This window comes from Fusarium fujikuroi, chromosome FFUJ_chr10, assembly GCF_900079805.1.
Source record: "Fusarium fujikuroi IMI 58289 draft genome, chromosome FFUJ_chr10".
Taxonomy (NCBI): domain Eukaryota; kingdom Fungi; phylum Ascomycota; class Sordariomycetes; order Hypocreales; family Nectriaceae; genus Fusarium; species Fusarium fujikuroi.
The window spans coordinates 1-20,342 of record NC_036631.1 but is presented as its reverse complement, the minus strand read 5'-3'; the positions used below and the strand labels follow the sequence as shown (position 1 = coordinate 20,342).

Genomic DNA, 20,342 nt, shown 5'->3' with positions numbered 1-20,342 from the left:
CCTCGAGTCGAAATCAGAATTGAGTGGCGGAAATTATCAAAATCATCACAAGCAGAATATATCAGTGCTGTGAAATGCCTCGATAAGATGCAATCACAGCTTGGTTTAAAAACGTCTCGCTACAACGACTTCCCTTATGTTCACAGAACACTCAACGTCCAAATTGAGTTCAACCTCCACTTGCTCCATGTTGAAACTGAGCCTGACCTCACTCAGTCTACTTTGTAGCCCAATTCTGCCCTAGAATCGATACTTTGTCCATCTCTATGAGACCTCTTTACGAGATGAGTGCGGCTATGGCGGCTTTATGCCCTACTGGGACTGGACAATTGACTCGAAGGATATGTCCAAAAGTCCAATATTCTCAAAAGATAAGATCCGCGGTTTTGGCGGCAACGGCCTCGGTGGAGGTTTTGTGAACCTAGGGAGACCGAACCCCTCGACGATGTGTGTCCTAGATGGAGCGTTCAACAACTTCACTGTGCAATACCACGATCAAACATCGAGGCCACACTGCCTGAATCGTGGTTTCAACGATGAATTGACACCAGCTGGAAAGTTCCAGGGAGATTCTTACTCACCACATGCGGTTTCAAAGATAATGAGAGATTCTAAGAACTTTACTACATTTACTAGGGATCTCGAGAATGGATCACATGGCGCTATTCATCAAGCCATAGGCGGAGATCATCAACATCACCAAATAGTATGTTTGAAGGAACGGAGGCTCACTTACCCTTTTCCATAACTGATTTGCCATTTTATAGATCCTGTCTTCTTTCTTCATCATGCACCAATTGATCGGTTGTGGTGAGATTGGCAGCAGGAAAACCTAAAGAAGCACAACTCTGGATTCTCTGGCATACGCATCCTTGCCTCTGGCGTAACCCATAAGAAACCAGCAAGCTTGAAGGATAAGATGCCATGGTATGTTAGGGTTAGGCCCAGAACGACAAGTGTCTGAACTGATGAAAACAAGGTCAGTATTGTTAAATTACAATTACATCTAACAGACATAAAAGCTAGAGCTGATAATGTATAAGCGAGTAATCACTATTACTTCTACCTAGGATCAGTAGCTGAAGTACATATCAATACAGCCCATGATCTTTTAGATAAGTTCGTGCCATGCTTTCGCCACTTAGCTCTCTATGCGTCCGGCCATTTCCGAGGTAGGCGAAGCGATTCTTCTCAAGGTACTGAATCTCAAAGTCTTCCCATCTTGGAGATTCCAGTGTTTCCTTATAGTGCCATATAGACCCGCACCAAGGACCCGTAACTGAACCGTTATCACTGCCGTTCTTGTACCTGATTATACAGGTATCAGTATAGATGTCTGACGGCCTTCATGGGTATCGTTCACTTACCAACTTACGCAAGACCCAGTCCATACCATGCCCTGCATTATTTTATCTCTCTGTTCAAGGAAGTCATCTGCGGCTTCCCGTTTCACCTCCAAACTGCCAATATTCTCAGTCTGCATCTTTCTTACACACGAGAATGCATAGTCAACTGCCAGCTCGAGTCCCATGATGAGAGAAACATTGCTAATGGGCGCATTGGGACCACCCACGACTGAGTGATTTGCCCCTGTTAGTAGCCATATATAGTCAAAAGTAATTATTTCAACTTACTGAAATAGTTCGGAAACCTTGGTGATGCCACTGAGAGATAATGGATCGGGCCTTGATTCCAAAAGTCCCTCAAGTCCTGGGCTCCACGTCCTAGGACGGGGAGCGCAGGTCGATACAAAACGTCAAAGCCAGTCGCACAGATAATGACATCCACATCGTGCTGAACATTATTGTTGTCAAGAATTCCCATCTCATTGACGAGCTTGATCCCGTCAAAAACTGCAGTTACATTTGGCTCAATCAGAGCCTCTAGATACCCATGCCCTGGGCTCACGCTACCGCATCAAGTCAGTGTTCGCTCAGGGAGAGTCGCTGAATCAGGATTAACCATACCGTCTACATCCAACCTCAAAGTCGGGAATAAGCTTGTTGCATATCTCTTCGTGGCCCTTGAGTCGCTTTCGCATAGCCGCTCTATTTGCCTCGAAGGCTTGCCTTTGCATATCGGTATCCTTGAAGTAAAGGTCAAAGGCTTTGGTTGAAGCATCGAGAAGCTTTCTGCGGTACTCTAGAAATGCTTCGTTGTCGGACTTAAAGCTGTTGATTTCAGTTTCCGTGAATCTTGTGTCTCTTCCGGCACGAGCAAAAGCCTGACCATATTCTGCCGTAACCCAAGTTGGCGAGCGGATGAAGTTGACGAGCTTAGAGACAACGGGCTGGATAGTTGGAACGATTTGAAGAGCAGATGATCCAGCTCCTATAACCGCGACTCTCTTTCCCGAGAGGTCTACACTCGCATCCCATGTTGCTGGGTGCAGGCGTAGACCCTTGAAGTCGTCCAGGCCAGGGATATCCGGCCATTGCCATTTACTATGACGTCAAGATCAACTCCGCTACTCTCAGTTATTGGTCATGGATTCATGTACTTACTTCAATGGCCCTGTCGCGCTGATGAGAACATCACAAATATCGTTGATCTCTGTGCCATCCGGCCCTTGGACTTTGACGGTCCATTTAAGAGCTTGCTCGTCCCAGGTGGCCCCGATAACTCTGTGTCTCAACTTGATAAAGTTCATGCAACCCCATTTTCCGGCACACTTCTTCAGGTAGTCAAATATCTCCGGTGCTTCGACATAGCTAAGGTTTCAAAGTCAGTTTGTGTGACATACTTTATTAGTTGCATGGTGTAACTGACAACCTGGACCACTCGGGGTTCCCCTCCCACGAGAAGGTGTAGGAATGGGCTGGAATATCGCAGGCACACCCAGGATAACGGTTCTCTAACCAAGTCCCACCTACATCATGGTTCTTTTCGTAAATGACCAGCTCTATATTGACGAGTTGTCTCTGGGCTTTGTATGCTGCTGCAATACCGGATATCCCAGCACCAATGCATATAACTCGCATATGATGAGGCTCATGCATTCCAATTTTGGCCATCTTTAGACCGTTTCAGGCAACAAGGGACGATGAGGATGAGGATGGCGAATTGTGCTCCTGAAGAAGGTAAGGAGCAATGGTTAAGTCAATGACGGTGAAAGACGGTGACTTGATTATAGAAACTGAAGTTCTTAAATTATATAATGCACCTTAAATCGAAGTGTCAGTGCCGAGTACGTCTCATCTTTCACAACCCCCGCTTGTATGACGCTTTACTTTCCCGAGGTGGCTGATACGGCTTGTCGGCAAATTCGGTATAGGAATTACCAGACGGGTCAATCATCGGAACTAAGAGATCACCGCGGTTGAGCCTGTGATTCCCCAGATTGGCTACCGGTTTGGACTCATGACCGAAGTCCCTGATCCGTAAAAACCTGCAGGGGGCAAAGCTTCTGCAGAATGTCATTCCACCTTGCCATATCTTCGGTGCCGGTAAAATACCCTTGATGTTTTTAGATGCATTTACACTACAATACTTCATTAAAATTAATACAGGCCAGAGATCTAATTACCTCACGTAGATATAGAATCGAGAGAAGCCTTCTAGGATATTGTTAAGAAAGTGGTTCCCCGATTATACTTCAGATATGGGTTCAAACAACGAGACCATATTGACGTACTCAAACGGATCAGGGAGCGACAGTATATATTGGCACAATAGGCACAGCTATGTAAGATCCATTTACAAACTCAGTGACAATAACAAATTCTCTGGTCGAACACAAGGAGTGCTCCGTGAAGCATTCTTAGTGACTTCCATTCACAATGTCCACCTTCAAGTTACACGCTTTACCAGAAAGCTTTATCTCCCCTGGCTCCGACACAAGAGGCTTGTCGTTCAGCTCCCGAGAGTCAACCCAGTTGCCATGGATCTGCGGTCGAACGCGCAAGGGGAGTTCAGCGACAGCGATAGGCGTCTTGAAGTCACGAGTGTCGACGATCACCAGATTGCTGAGGTTTAGATCTCTACGCTCAACGACAAACATGACCCAACCATCTCCTTCAGGAGCATCGTCGCTTCGCGGCACGAAGGCAGGCTCCTGGCAGTAGCAATTCTCTCCTGGCCAGTAGAACTGCTGTTCTCCAGTGCGTGTGTTGATCATGGCCACAGCATTGAGACCACTAAAGAGCAGTTTCTTCGTATCGCTGTGACCAGGGTAGAAGATACAGCAGAAGACAACTTAGTACTTCTTTGACATGTAACGCTCATCGATACGTGGGAACTCATTCGGGATATCGAGCAAGACTCTGGGTTCATCGACTTTGGATCCAGTGGGTTGATTCAGATCAATCTCGAAACGCACAAAGTCCACAACTGTCTGTCCTGCTTCTCTTCCATCCTTGGCAGGGAAGAAAGGGAAGAAGTTGTCGTGAGAGCGGGAGCACTCGAAGTAAAGTTTGTCGTTCTCCTCCCATCCAGATGCTGTGTGCCCAATCATGCAGTTCTTGGTGTTATAGACGCGGTATTCGCCCAACTTCCAGTTTGCATTCACCTTCTCTGGGCGGCGGCGGGAAATGACGATGAAGGAGGCCGGAAGGTCGTAATTGTATGCAAAGTGATGTCCACCAGCCTTCATACGATCAACATCAGCCTCAAAAGGCCACAGGATTAGAACAATCCAGTTCTCGGTCAAGACCATGTCATGAATAAATGTGACATATGGAGACTTAACCCATGTCTCATTCTTTATATGCCCATTCTTATCAATAGAATATGTAATAATGTCGTCGCTCCCAGGGCCTTTAGCTTCGTATCCAAAGACAACAAGCTCATCCGTAAAAGGGTCAATCTTGGGATGAGCCGTGAAAGCCTCGGCGTTGACCTGCTTGCCGAAAGGGTCGTACTGGTTGGTGTCCAACGAGTCTGGGTCTAGAGAGTACGGATTGGCTGATTCCCTCAAGGCGAGGAGGCTTCCAGCCCAGTAGATGATGTTCGTATTCGCTGTTGAATCAACAACGCCTCGAACACAGGGACGGTCCGACCAAGGGTTTTTATACAACCCAAATAGACTCGTCCTTGCCCTGCGTTCGGTAAGGTATCTCTCTGTCTGGATGTATCTCATCTTGAAGTCGACTGAGCCTTTGTGGATACGAAATGCTGACACAACGCCATGTCCTTCAATTGAGACGTTATGCGGCGCCGGGGGGGTGAAGGGATCCTGGGCAACTCGGTAAAAGGTGCCGTCGATGGCGTCAGGGATGGTGCCACGAACAATGACATCCCCAATCTCTCCTTCAAGACGAACTGGGGGGTTTGCACCACTAAGATCGGTGGTTGTTGTGTTCCATTTAGACTTCAGGTTCTCTGTACCTGGCAAAGGTTTCGATTTGAACCCAGACTCCATTTTGAACTTGACGGATAAATTCAGAGTATGATGAGAAGAGGGGGATACAATTGAAGCACAACAGAAAGGCTTGTGGGTTGAGGATGTAACTGCTTTTTGCATTCCGTGGATGAGGCCCAGAAGCTATTTCTTTAATATCATCCTATACCCCTTGCTCAATTTCCTTCCTGGGGAATAAACATTACCTTGGTACCCCACAATATGAGTTCCGGGGTTTCCCCACAAAACATCGGAATTGCTAGCCCCGGGTAGGATAAACAGACTAGTTAGCCTTTACTCTTCCGCTTCCGAGCAATGAGAACACTACAGTATATGATTATGCCGAGCAGTAGACAACTTCCGTCGGCCAATTGGGCCCTGGAACTTCTAGTTCTCCTTTGTGGCCATTGGTAGATCTTCCAATAACCGGAACCCCGCGTTGGTATCTTCTATTAGAAAGGACCATTTTGTTTATAGATATCGGGAATGCGAGGCAAAAGTCTTTTTGGCCACCATCTGGCAACTATAGAACTTGAACAAAACATGTTTGAAAGTCAAAGACAGATAGACAATAAGATAAAGTTACGATATCTGTTAAAAGTATATTAATTTAAGGTATTTAAATATTTCCTGGATTTTTATTTAAGTAAAACGCTCTTAGGGTAGTATAATTTATAATCTTAGAGTAATAAAGATTATTTAAATAAAATAGGATTTTGTTAGTAGGCAAACTTTAGTTATATTCAGTAGATAATCAACTCTATTAACTTATGTTATATGCCTAGCACATATCTACCTTACAAGACTGATAGTGCGAATGATATAACCTCCGAGACTCCCTCCTTTTGTATTTCACCCGTCGGGATTAGTGAGAAAGCATGAAATCCCTTGGGGACCAACTTGACTTCGGCCTTATTACCGGCGAGGCTCCATCGCGCGCCAATGAAGACGCTATCATCAACAACAGCATCTTCAGTACCACACAAGAAGAGCGCGGGTGGCAGGTTCTTGAGATCCGCGTAAAGCGGAGAGACAGAAGCATCTTTGCGGTTCACCACCTGTTCCGGAGGGAACGCAGCGTCCATGAGCCTAAACATACTCTCACGTCCGACAATTATGTTCCGCTTATGGCGGAGCAGGGACGGTGTATACGAAATATCATATGTTCCGTAACTGCACACCAAACCAGCCAAGGTGGCTTTGGTATCTACACCGTGATCGTCACGGAGTGAGATAGCGGTCCATACAGCGAGATAAGCACCACTTGACTTGCCTGCAAATAGACGAAGAGGACCTCCCAACTTGTCCTCACCGTCTGCAGAGATGGCGTATAGGGCTGCGTCAGTGGCATCGTGCTGGCTAGCTGGGAAAGGATGCTCTGGCGCGAGCCTATACTCGACCGAAACGGCTGTAAGACCTAGTGCGTTGGCCAGTGCTTGCAAGTAGTTGTCTTGGCCACGAGCAGTTCCATACACAAGGCCACTTATATTCCAAATTGTTAGAAACAATTACACCAAGGGCAGAGGGGCCTGGCAAGGCTAGGTATTGGTTTTAACAGATCTGCGTGTAAGTGTAGAAGCGAGCCTCTACTAGACCCTGTTGTTGGCTTGACGATACGCAGCTCCATGTCCGTGCCGTCACGCCTCTTAATTGTCATGTTTTCAGCCTCTGAAATCTCAGGCGGTTTATTGAAGCCATTTGTGCCATTTTGTCGCATCTCTCGATACTCTTGAGCGGACACATCTCGGAAAACTTCAATGGCTTTGGAAGTGTTGGCTTCTAGCGTGTTGCATAACGCCACACGCTTCTCAAGAACCTAAAAACTATTAAGACGCGATTTATTATAAATTAGCCACTAAAATAGAGAATTTCACTTAATTTTTAAGGATAAATTATTTAAGGCTAATGTGGTTAATAAGCAAGCGCCACAGATAAGTAAGTGCTATACTTTCCTTAGCCTTTTTAACCTACAGCTTAAAAGCTTAAGCTATAATTTAAAAAGGCTTACTTTTACTTATTAAATTCCTCCTTAAATAACTTAAGAGCTACCTAATAAATCCTTATATTATAACTGCCTTTACTATATATACTATAGTGCTAACTGCCTAATTACTTTAACCTTCTTTAATTACTACTTCTTAATAATTTAGCTACTATTTATATATTAATATCTATTTAATTAATTACTTATAATACTTCCTATATAGTTATAATCCCCTTTTTCTATAATTTAATCCTTTTTACCCTATAATACTAGCTTAATATCTTATTTATATCTTAAAGATTATAAAGCTTAGCCCTTAATAAAATAACCTTATATATAACTGCCTTTATTGCCTTAATAGCTAACTCTAAAGCTTTAATAATAAACTTTAAGAAGTTACTATAATACCTTTTAATTTACCTTTTAAGATATTTAAATTAAAATTAGGCCTCTATTACTATCTTTAGGGTCTTTAAAGCCTATAATATTAATAGTTAAGTGGCCTCCTTAAGAGGTATTAAGGTCTATAGCTATATATTAAGCTTTAAGATTACAGTTTTTAAGTTAAAAGAAGTAAGCCTAGCTTTTTTAAAACCCCTTTAAATAATACTTTCTATAAAGGTAGCTTTAAATATAGTATAAAAGGTAAAAAGAAACTTAATCTTAAAAATATAAATTATAAAGTATTTAATTAAATGCTTTATTTCTTAGCTATAAGCCTTTTTTAGCAGCCTAAAGCACTAAATATTAAGAGGCTAAAATAAATAAAATATATAAGCTAATATATAGAATATAATAATCTTATTCTCTTTATAATATCTCTTAAAATTAGCTAAATAGTAGCTTTTATAACTATTAAGAATTAAAAGATAATAAAGACTAATTAATTAATTAGTTATAAATTAATTAAAATACTTTAGCCACTTAAAACCTAGCTTATTATTTATCTACCTATTTTAGCTTATTATAATAACCTAATTTAATAGGAAGTTATATTCTTAATATTAATTAATAAGGTAATATTAGCCTGCACTAATAATAAATAGTATAATTACTTAACCTTTTATATTAATTGCCTAAATTATAATAATCTATTTCTAGTTTCTAGGCTATATTAATTTTAGCCTTCTTTATATTTTTAAACCTATAATAGCTATTCTAGCTATAATAAGGCCTATTATAAAGCCTATCTTATTAAAATTCTAAATATTATTTAATTAAATATTATACTTTATAATTATATTCTATATAAGCCTAAACTAGCTATAAATAATAGTTAGATCTTTACATTTAGCTCTTTAATAGTTATATCTTTAAAATAAATATATCTTTAGCTTTAATTATTACTTTATAAAGTTATAAGCTTAATACTTACTAATAGGTAATATATTATAATTAGCTAGTAAGGAATTAGCTATTTCTTTTATAAAATATAATTATAAAGGAAATCCTTATAAATTTAAGTTAAAAATAAATTAAACTATTATCTATTCCTTTAAATTAAATAGTTTCTATAAATTTAAAATAGAATTGCATTATAATTAAATGCCATTTTAGCAGTAATACAATTGCCTCTTATTAATCTTATAATTCTTTATAATATATTAGATATTAAGTTTAGGATTATTTTAAAGGGCTTAAAGTGCAAAAAGAATTCTAGCTTTATCTAAAGGTTATAGCATTTTTAGTTATTAAGAATTATCTAATTAAATAAAAAGTTAAATATAAAAGGGAAAAGTGCAGCACTTACTTATCTATAGCACTTACTTATTAACTATATTAAATTAAGTAGCTAATTAGTAAAAAATAACCCTAACCCTATATTTAAGGTTAGCTAATATTAGCTTAAAGTTAATATAATATTTATTATTTAATTTTCTTTACTTAATATTAACTTCTTTAAACTATAGCTTAAGAGGGCCTAACTATAAGGCCTAACTATATTTTTTAAGCTATAGTTTAAAAAGGCTTATTATTATACTTACCTCTTTTTACTTTTTATTATTAAAATAAAAAAGTTAATATTAATAGTAATAAAGGATATTATATAGCTTAATTATAACTATTAAATATTAATCTATTAGCTATATTAAATAGCTATTTAATTTAATAGTAATATTAAAACCTATTTTTAATAGAGATATTTACTAAAAGGCTAAATACTTAAAGATATTAAAGATTATTATAATATACTTAAACTAGCTAACTTAAAGCTTATTATAATTTCTAAAAATAATAATAAAGTAATTAAATAGCTTATTATTTTATATAGATATAGCTATAATATATATTAATATTTTATTACTATATAAAATAATATTATTTACTATTAAAGAGAAATAAAGTATAAAGAGATAAAGAAATAATAAATTAAGGTATAGCTATAAATATAAATAAAAGGCTAATGTGGTTAATAAGTAAGTAGGTCATTTAAGTAAGTAGGTTAAAAATCCCTTACCTTATAACATTTCTATTTAATTAAATAATTATTGATAACTCAATATATTACAGCCTTTAAATAAAGCTAGAATACTTCTTGCCCTTTAGGCCCTTTAAAATAACCTAAAACTAAGTTTATAACAGGCTGTAACTAACTATAAGGTGCCCTTTAAGACCTTATATTACTGCCATTATAGCATTTAGTTATAATATAATTCTATCTTAAAATTATAAAGACTATTTAATCTAAAGGAGTAAATAATAGTTTAATTTATTTTTAATTTAAATTTATAAGGATTTCCTTTATAATTATATTTTATAAAAGAAATAGCTAATTTCTTACTAGCTAACTGTAATATATTACCTATTAGTAAGTGCTAGGCTTATAACTTTATAAAGCAATAACTAAAGCTAAAAATATATTTATTTTAAAGATATAACTATTAAAAAGCTAAATATAAAAATCTAACTATTATTTATAGCTAGTTTAGGCTTATATAAAATATAATTATAAAGTATAGTATTTAATTAAATAATATCTAAAACTTTAATAAAACTGGCTTTATAATAGGCCTTATTATAGCTAGAATGGCTATTATAGGTTTAGAAATATAAAAAAGGCTAAAATTAATATAGCCTAAAAACTAAAAATAGATTACTATAATTTAGGCAATTAATATAGAAGGTTAAGTAATTATACTATTTATTATTAATATAGGCTAATATTACCTTATTAATTAATATTAAAAATATAACCTTTTAAATAATTAGGTTATTGCAATAAGCTAAAATAGGTAGATAAATAATAAGTTAGGTCTTAAGTGGCTAAAGCACTTTAATTAGTTTATAACTAACTGATTAACTAGTCTTTATTATCTCTTAATTCTTAATAGTTATAAAAGCTACTATTTAGCTAATTTTAAGAGATATTATAAGGAGAATAAAATTATTACACTCTATATGCCTACTTATATATCTTATTTATTCTAGCCTTTTAATATTAAGTACTTTAGGCCACTAAAAAAGGCTTATAGCTAAAAAATAAAGTATCTAATTAAATACTCTATAACTTATATTTTTAAAATTAAGTTCTTTTCTGCCTTTTATATTATATTTAAAACTACCTTTATAGAAAGTAATATCTAGAGGGGTTTTAAAGGAATTAAACTTATTTCTCTTAATTTAGAAACTATAATCTTAAAGCTTAATATATAGCTATAGACCTTAATGCCTTCTAAAGAGGCCACTTAACTATTAACACTATAGGCTTTAAAGACCCTAAAGACAGTAATAAAGGCCTAATTTTAATTTAAATACCTTAAAAGGTAAATTAAAAGGCATTATAATAGCTCCTTAAAGTCTATTATTAAAGCTTTAAAGTTAGCTATTAAAGCAATAAAGGCAGTTATATATAAAGTTATCTTATTAAGGGCTAAACTTTATAATCTTTAAGATATAAATAAGATATTAAGTTAGTGCTATAAGGTAAAAAGGACTAAACTATAGAAAGGAAAGACTATAACTATATAGAAAGTATTATAAGTAATTAATTAAATAGATATTAATATATAGATAGTAGCTAAATTATTAAGAAATAGTAATTAAGAAAGATTAAAATAACTAGGCAGTTAGCACTATAGTATATATAGTAAAGGCAGTTATAATATAAAGACTTATTAAGTAGCTCTTAAATTATTTAAGGAGGAATTTAATAAGTAAAAGCCAGCCTTTTTAAACTATAGCTTAAGCTTTTTAAGCTATAGGTTAAAAAGGTTAAGGAAAGTAACTTACTTACTTAAATAACCCACTTACTTATTAATTACATTATTATATATAATACTAAATTATTTAAAATAATAGTAATAGTAATAGTCTATTTAATACTATTAATATAGCTAATACTATTAATTAAAGTACTATAAATAAGGTTATTACTATAAGTTAGGCTTAATTAAAAAAGGAAGATATTATATAACTATAAAAAGGTAACTTAAAGGAAAATATTAATTATAACTTACTATAGGTTAAGACGCTAGGCTAAATATAATACTTTAGCTTTTAAGACTTAATTAGTATTTATAATATAGCCTAATAGCTATAGGTAAGGGCAGTAATAAATAGATAGGCTTAAAATTAAAAAGATAAAGAAATAGCTTATAAATAACTATTACTTAGCTAGCTTAAATAAAGCTTTAATTATAAGGTAGACTATTCCTGCTAGTAGCTTAATAATATATTAATTAAAATATTATAGTAGCTTAATAATATTATATTAATAACCCTAAATAGTATATTATTTAACTATAAAAGTAAAAAAGAATTAATAAGTTAATATAAGTTTATTAGTTATTATTATTTAAGTTTTTATTAAAAGGTATACTATATTAAGTAGAAGGAAGTATTTAAATATTAAGCTATTTACTTTATAGATAAATAGTAAAGCTTATTATATAATATTATTAAAAAGCTTAAAAGTAATAAGGTTTTAAGTAATTATAATAGTAAATTCTTTAGTAATAAAAAAAGATAAGCTAAAGATAAAAATAAAAATAAAAATAAAAATAGAAATAAAGGTAAAAATAAAGATAGAGATAAATATTAAAATAATAATAATAGTAATAAAGGCAAGTAAAAAGATAAAGGTATAACTAGCCTACTATAGGATATATTAAATTAAGCTATTTTTTAATTTATTATAGCTTTAATTAAAACTTATATTAATAAAAATATATATATAAATTTACTATTATATTTCTATATAGCGCTTAATATTAAACTATACCTAATAGGCTATATAGAGCTATATTTATATATTAATTTACTAGCTACTATAATATAATAAGCCTAAAAACTATTAAGAGATAATTTAACTTAAATCGCCTACTAAAATAAATAGTTTTACTTAACTTTTAGACTTATATTATTTAAAGTAAAGTTAAGTTATTAATTAGGTAAAAATAACCCTAATTTTACATTTAGGGTTAATTAGTATTAGCTTAAGGTTAGTATAATATAGAAGAAAGGAGACTTTAATTAATAAAAAATAATAAGACTATTTCTTTTTACTTTAATAGCACTATTTAAATCCTACCCAATTTAACTAATTAAGGATTATATTAAATTTATATTATACTATTATATATAGCTGCTATTAATAAAAGGAAAGAGGCTTTATTAAATAGTAATAGAGGATATTATATAGCTTAATTATAACTATTAAATATTAATCTACTAGCTATATTAAGTAGCCATTTAGCTAGGGATTAATATTAAGTTATACTTTTAATATAAATATTAGCTAAAGGGCTAAGTGCTTAAAGATATTAAAAACTATTATAGTATATTTAAACTATTTAACCTAAAGCTTACTATAACCCTTAAAGATAATAATAAGGTAATGAAATAGTTTATTATTTTATATAGATATAGCTATAATATATATTAATATTGTTACGGTTAAGGTTTAGTATATAGGTAGATAGAAATACTTAGGCCAGGATATAGTCTATTACTATAAATAGGCACTGCAGGTAGGTTAGGCTCTATTAATAAAATATAGCTTAAAGAGCTATATTTAGGATCTATTTAGTTAGTAAACTAAAATTACAGTAATAATGCTATTACTATATAATCTTAACTACTTTTAGGTATTAAATAAGTAGGTCTGGTTTTAAGCTATAATAGTACCCCTCTCTTTAGTATTAAGCTCTATTAAGATAGGTTACTGCAGTTTAGGCTTATTAGGGTATCTCCTATAGAAGTTTACTATAATCTTTACAGCATTTTCTATATATATAGTAAGAACTTCTATTAGGTTAGTATATCTAGCCTATTTTACAGTATACTTTAATTTAAGGTAGTCTCTTTAGCCTTATCTATTTTATTAAAAATCTATAATATCTTTAACCTTTTACTTCTTTATTCCTTTAGCTTTAATAGGTAAGAAAGGTTTTATATTCTAACTTAATAGCAATTTATTAGCAGCAGGTTTAAGTAGGTTTATATAGAATATAGGATATATCTTTATGCTATTAGGCAGTTTTAGTTAGTAGGTATATAGAGATATAACCTTAAATATCTTAAGTAGTTTAATATTCTTTTAGTTTAGCTTTTTTTACAGTTTTAAGGTCTTAATATTTTAGGCATCTAGCTAAATAAGATTTCCTTTTTAATATTATTAGGCAGGTCTTTTATAGCAGTTTACTTATTCCTTATAATAGGCTTAAGCTGCAGTACTTTTAGATTGTAGGTATTTCAGTATCTCCTTTATAGTCTAGGCAAACCGCTTAGTATTTTTAGTAGCTAGGGTTCCTCTAACAGTAACTATAGGCTTAAAGCCTATTTTAGGGTAAAACCTATAATTTATAAAGAATAGGGATATACTAATTATTTTTAACTTTAGGAAGTTTACAGTAAACTTAGCTAAAGGCAGCTATTTATTTTAGTTATCTTATAGATAAGATATATAAGCTCTTAAATACTATTTTAATATAGTATTTAGCTATTTAGTCTATCTATCTGTCTTAAGATAAAAGGCAGTTAATAGTAGTAAGTTAATAAATAACTGCTAGGTAAGCTTCTTTTAGAATTTAGCTATAAACTAAAGTCTTTAGTTTAATACTATAGTTTATAGAAAGCTATAGAGTTTCTATACTTCTCTTAAGTAGTAGTAAGTAGTATCTTTAGTATTATAGGTTTCTTTATAGGCAATAATATATCTTATTTTTATTAGGCAGTAGGCTATAATTAAAATAGCATTATATCTATTACTAGGCAGCAGGTAGGTAATAAAGTCTATTAATATATATTACTAGGCTTATTTAGGTATTAATAGAAGTCTTAAGACCCTCTATTTGGTATTTTAGGTAGGGTTAGATTCTTAGTAGGTATGGCAGTTCTTAATCTATTATTCTATAAATAATAGCATTTTAGGCCAGTAATAGTTATAAGAGAGTAAGTTATAAGTATAGGTGTAGCCTAGATGTCTTGCTATAGGGTATTTATAATAGGCCTTTAGAAGTGCAGTCTTTAGAGAATTATAATTTAGAATATAAATGCAGTCTTAATATAGTAATCTCTCTTATACTACCTTATATTTAATAAGTATAATCTTTAAGTAATATAAGGCCCCTTCCTTTAGGGCTTATAGTATTAACTGTATATTATTATCAGTTTAGTATCTTTTATTTAATAGGCAGTTAATTTCTTTTAGTAACTCTATAGAGAGAGTTAGTTCCTTTAGTTCTTTTAATGTAGGCTGGCCTTATTATATTAGTTATTAGATATAGGCTTTTTTAACTCTTAGGGGTAGAAGTTATTAATTCTCCTTTTTTAAAATAATCTAACTTTAGTGCACTAGGCGCTTATCCCTCTCTTTAGGGAGATTTTCTAACCTCTTAATTAAGGCATTAGGTTTTACTTCCTGCTTTTTAGGTTAGTATATAATCTTAAAGTTAAATCTAGATAGAAACTTAAACTATTAGGCTTATCTGCAGTTTAATAACTTTATTATTATAAAATACTTTAGGTTTTTATAGTCTGTAATTACTTTAATTAGTAAGGGCGCCCCCTTTAGTTTAGGTCTTTATTTTTTAAAATAGCAGATAATTACTATTAGTTTTTTATTATAAATCTTATAGTTACACTTAATAGCTATATATTTCTTAAAGAAGAAGGCTATTAAATATAATATCCTATTATTATTAGGCTATAATAATATACTGGCAGATATATAATTAAAGGCATTAGTTTTTAAGATAATATCTTTAATTTAGTTAAATAGATATAAAATTAAGGCTAAAGTAAAAGCCTCTTTTAGTTTCTTAAAGGCTATTTTATATCTTTTATTTTAAATAAATAGGATATCTTTTTATATTAAATAGTTTATAAGTATAGTAAGCTTTAAGAAGTCTTAAATAAACCTCCTATAGAAATTTATAAATTTAGTAAAGGCCTATATATCTATTAGGCAGGATAGGGTCTTTTAGTTTTTAATAGTTTTAATTTTAATAAGGTCTATTTTAATTCTATCTTAGCTAATAATAAGTTTAAAAAATTTTATCTTAAGTATTAGGAATTTATACTTAATAAAGTTAGTAAAAAGGCTAGCTTCTTTAAGCTTCTATAAAACTATCTTTAGGTATTTAATATATTTCTCTTTAGTTTAGCTATAAATCAGGATATTATTTATGTTATAACCCCAGCGTTTACGTCACGTGTGTATAAGGGACCTATAAATTTACCTAATAAGAATGCAACCGCCTAAACTAACTATTAGAAGGTATATCTAATAATAGACTAATCTAATATAGGACTGACTAATATTAGATTAATAGCAGTCTAGGAGCGCGTCGCGCCAGGATTAATAATGACCTTACTTACAGTCGGCCCTATTAAAGGATATTCTAGTATATAGAATATATTTATTTATACTTTTATAGATTCTAGCTTACTAGCTATTAATAAAACTTCTTTATATTAATTAAGCCTAATATACATTAAATCTACTATTAAGAGATATAATACTTTAATAACTGCTTAGTATTATGCCTTATGTAATTTACTAATAATAAACCTAGTATAGCTTAGTTTATTTACAGTTAGGAACTAACTGTTATATATTAATAGCTCTTGTTTAGACTGTATTGCGTTACGCTAAGTAATATAAATATAATAGCTGCACTAGTCTAACCTATCTAATAGTATCTTACTGCATCTATTAACCATTTCCCTACTAATTAAGTTATAGGAGATAATAATAATAACTCTTTTAAGGAAGAAGATAAGGAAGTTATTTAACTTTAATAGTAAGTTATTAATATAACTGTTAAAATAGTTAAGCTTTATCAGATACTTATAAAAACTATAAACCTCTAAGCCTAATAAGTAACTAATAATTAAAATAGACTTTAAGAAATGTAAAACCTTATAAATACTGTAGTAGTAGGTAGAGATACTAAAGAAATACTTAAGCCTAACCTGCCTAAGCTATTTAATAGAACCCCTAATAAATTAGTTATATTCCTTACTTAGTATAAAGCCTTTATAATTTACTATCTAATTTAGTTTAAAAGAGATTTTACTAAAACTATATATATTGCGGGATGCCTTAAGGGTATAGCTGTGTAATGGTTTTAACCTATTATAGAGGACTATATTAGTAAACCTGAATTGAAATAATAACCCTAAATGTTTATACTTTATAATAATTTTAGTATATTTAAAAACATACTTAAGTAAGTATTTAAAACGATTAATAAAAAAGGATATATAAAATGATATATTAAATCCCTAAGATAGATTAAGTTAGCTTCTAAATATACAGTAGAATATTAGCAGCTAGCCTTAAAGCTACCCTAGGATTAAGATATCTTTATATTACTCTTCTTTAATAGACTTAAAGAAACCATTTAAGCGGAATTATATAAAATACCTTAACTTAATACTTTAGTTAACTATATTAAAATGGCAGTAAAAATTAATAATTATTAGTATATCTAGAAAACTTAAAATAATAAAAATAACTAAAGATAATAAGGAAATAAACCCTATTATAATGCAAACTAAAGAAGATAACGAAATATTAATACCTCCTATAGAATAGAATCTAGACTAATAATAACTGTAGGAACTATAGCTAGAGATAAGTTAAAACTTACTTATTAGAACTGTAGTAAGAAAGGCTATAAGGAACCTAAATGTAAGAACCCTATTAAAACTAACTAAAAGTATAAACCAGTACCTTATATTTCTAAAAGTAAAAAGGTAAATATAATAAAAAGGAATAAAGATAATAATAAACTATAAATGGCTATCTAAACTATTAATATAACTAGAAGAGATAGATATAATAAAACCTAAACACTATCTGTCTAAAACCTAATAGGCATTTATATATAAGATCTATTTCTTAGCAAGGAAGAAACTCTTAATAAATACTACCTAAATATCCCTAAGGAATAAAGACTAGTTCTAAGATATATTGCACTAATAATAGAGATCCTATATTAAAGCATTTTAAAAGAAAAGAGAATTAAAATAAATGAAAATAAGAAAAAATTATACTATAAAAAGAAAGAAGATAAGATAATTTATCTTAAATAGGAACCTATACTGTAATTAAATATATAACCTACTTAAAGAAGAACTATTATTATAGTTAGAAAAGGAAAAGAAGTTAACCTTAACCTAGATAATGAACTTAATACTAGTTTAATTTCTAATGAAGATATAGATAAAGCACTATTATAGATATTCTAAAAGATAGAAGCCCCCCTTAAAATGGAAAAAGGCGTTATTTAATATAATCCTTACTTAGCAGTAAATAACATCCCTGTTAGAACTATATTGAAAAGACTAAATTAATATTATAAGGATTTAAACTATATAAAAGCTTTTAGACTTGCCTAAGAATCTAAAGCTAGAAAGATTAAAAGAAAGATAGGATAAAACGTTTAGAATATAAAATATATATTATAATTTAATAAATTTGGAAATAAAGTATAGCCTAATAAAGTAATTAGATATACTAAATTAGCTAAGAAAAGAGTAATTATAGAATAAGATAATACTATTTATATTTAATTATATATAAGAAATAAAGTAAAAGACTTAATAATACCTAAAGAAGAAATTTAAATTAAAGTAAATTCTAGAAGGTATATAAATTACCTAAACTACTAGCAGATATCCTAGGTATTATATACCTGACATTACTGCCTATAGTATAGGCAGGAAAAAGAAGTAAATAACTGCTTTCTGGTATAGATTAAGAAATATAAAAAATAAAAACCCTACTTAATTATTAACACTTTAGGATATTAAATTACTAGAAGATATAGAGGGACTTAAGTAGTTAAACTTATGGTATATATTAAAACCTGAGAATGAGCCTTAAATTATATTTGAAATATAAAATAAATTACAGAATGGAGAAACTATGTTTAGTAAGAATGAGACAAAGAAGAAGAAAATCTAGATAAAGATATCTATAATGCTATTATAGAAGGAGATAGGCTAGAAAAAGAATATAATAAAACCCCTAAAATTAGCTAAATAGATAAATTACTGCAGTTTAATAATAAAGCGGAACGATTGGTATAGGAAGTAGATACAGAATTTTAATGCAAACTAGCTATATAATATAACTGCCCTAATAATATTAATTGCTATAAAAGTAAATACAGCTATAATTACCTATAGGGAAAAAGAACCTGCTATCTGTAATAAAGCGCTAGATAAGCGAAAGAATAAAGGAAAATAAACTTCCCCTAAAAGCTCTATAAATTACAGTTAATAAATAACAATAAATATACCTAAACTTAAAAGTCAGAATTAAAGGCAAGTAGCTAAATGTATTTATAGATAGTAAAGCCGTTATAAACCTTATTTCCCCTAAAATGGTTAATAAATTAAGGCTACTATAGAGAGATAAGAAGGAACCCTATATAATATAAAGTAGAGAAGGAAATGCTTATACCTATAAAAATAGAAAAATTACCTAAGAGATTAATTACTTAAAGGTATTTATTAATAGAAAGAATTAAGGCATTAATTTTAATATTATTCCTATATAGGAATATAACTTAGTACTTAGATATCTATAGCTAATATGCTATAACCTATAATTTAACTAGAGAATTGGCTAGGTAACCTGTAAAGATTACCCTTTAGATAATAAAAATGATTTAAATAGTAATAATATAAGATTTTAAACTTTAACTAATAAGAGCAGTAAAGAATAGAGTAATAAAGTATTGCCTATTCTAAAAGGAATATAATATAAGTTCTATAAAGGCAGAAATAAATGCATTAGATAAATAATAGTAACTCTTAAAAGACAATTTAAGTAACTAGATTAAAATCTTTAAGAAATAAAATAGATTACTAAAAAGGAATTTAATAAATAACTTAAAAATATACCTATAAAGTATTAAATTTATAAAAAACTATTTTAAGAGGAACTAGAGATAAAGTTACCTTAATATATAAACTATAATATCGAAATTGTATTAAAGGATGGCAAAAATCTAAAATTCTTTCCGATCTATAACCTTGCCTAGTTAGAGCTTAATATGCTTGATGAATAGATAAAAGACATATTAAAGAAAGGATATATTAAAACTTTAAAATCTTTAGCTAGATATTTAGTTATATTTATGCTAAAACTAAACTTAAATAAACTATAACTTATAGTAAATTACTAATAACTAAATGAGATTATAGAGAAAGATAGAATGCCATTATTACTTATTACTAAACTTAAAAACTGACTGTTTAATAAAAAATGGTTTATAGCACTTAATCTTAAGTCTGCTTATAACTTTATTTAAATTAAAGAGGGTAATAAATGGAAAATAGCCTTTAGAATAAAATATGGATTATTTAAATATCTAGTTATGCCCTTTAGATTGATAAACGCACCAGCAGTATTTTAATGCATGATTATAAATGTACTTTAAGAATACCTTAATATCTTTATAGTTTACTACCTGGACGACATCCTTATCTTTTCTGATACAAAAGAGAAGCATATAGAACATATTTATAAGGTCTTGAAAGCACTATAAAACGCCAATATGC

At 30.9% G+C, this 20,342-nt stretch overlaps 4 protein-coding genes; 1 reads left to right on the top strand and 3 right to left on the bottom strand.

Annotated features, from left to right (window-relative positions):
* Positions 1-307: 307 nt before the first annotated feature.
* On the top strand, positions 308-836 carry FFUJ_10208 (related to monophenol monooxygenase (tyrosinase); the record flags this gene model as incomplete). XM_023568964.1 has 2 exons in its annotated part: positions 308-706; positions 768-836. 2 exons carry the CDS (start codon positions 308-310, stop codon positions 834-836), a joined length of 468 nt encoding a protein of 155 aa, XP_023436244.1.
* Positions 837-1,091: 255 nt separating this feature from the next.
* FFUJ_10207 (monooxygenase-like protein) lies at positions 1,092-3,014 on the bottom strand (the record flags this gene model as incomplete). XM_023568962.1 has 6 exons in its annotated part: positions 1,092-1,308; positions 1,368-1,575; positions 1,635-1,909; positions 1,968-2,444; positions 2,505-2,711; positions 2,770-3,014. 6 exons carry the CDS (start codon positions 3,012-3,014, stop codon positions 1,092-1,094), a joined length of 1,629 nt encoding a protein of 542 aa, XP_023436243.1.
* A 746-nt stretch (positions 3,015-3,760) lies between these two features.
* FFUJ_10206 (related to lignostilbene alpha,beta-dioxygenase I) lies at positions 3,761-5,359 on the bottom strand (the record flags this gene model as incomplete). XM_023568961.1 has 2 exons in its annotated part: positions 3,761-4,160; positions 4,203-5,359. The coding sequence occupies 2 exons, from the start codon at positions 5,357-5,359 to the stop codon at positions 3,761-3,763; spliced, it is 1,557 nt and encodes a 518-aa protein (XP_023436242.1).
* A 776-nt stretch (positions 5,360-6,135) lies between these two features.
* FFUJ_10205 (related to lipase/esterase) lies at positions 6,136-7,055 on the bottom strand (the record flags this gene model as incomplete). XM_023568960.1 has 2 exons in its annotated part: positions 6,136-6,820; positions 6,934-7,055. 2 exons carry the CDS (start codon positions 7,053-7,055, stop codon positions 6,136-6,138), a joined length of 807 nt encoding a protein of 268 aa, XP_023436241.1.
* Between the last annotated feature and the right edge of the window lie 13,287 nt (positions 7,056-20,342).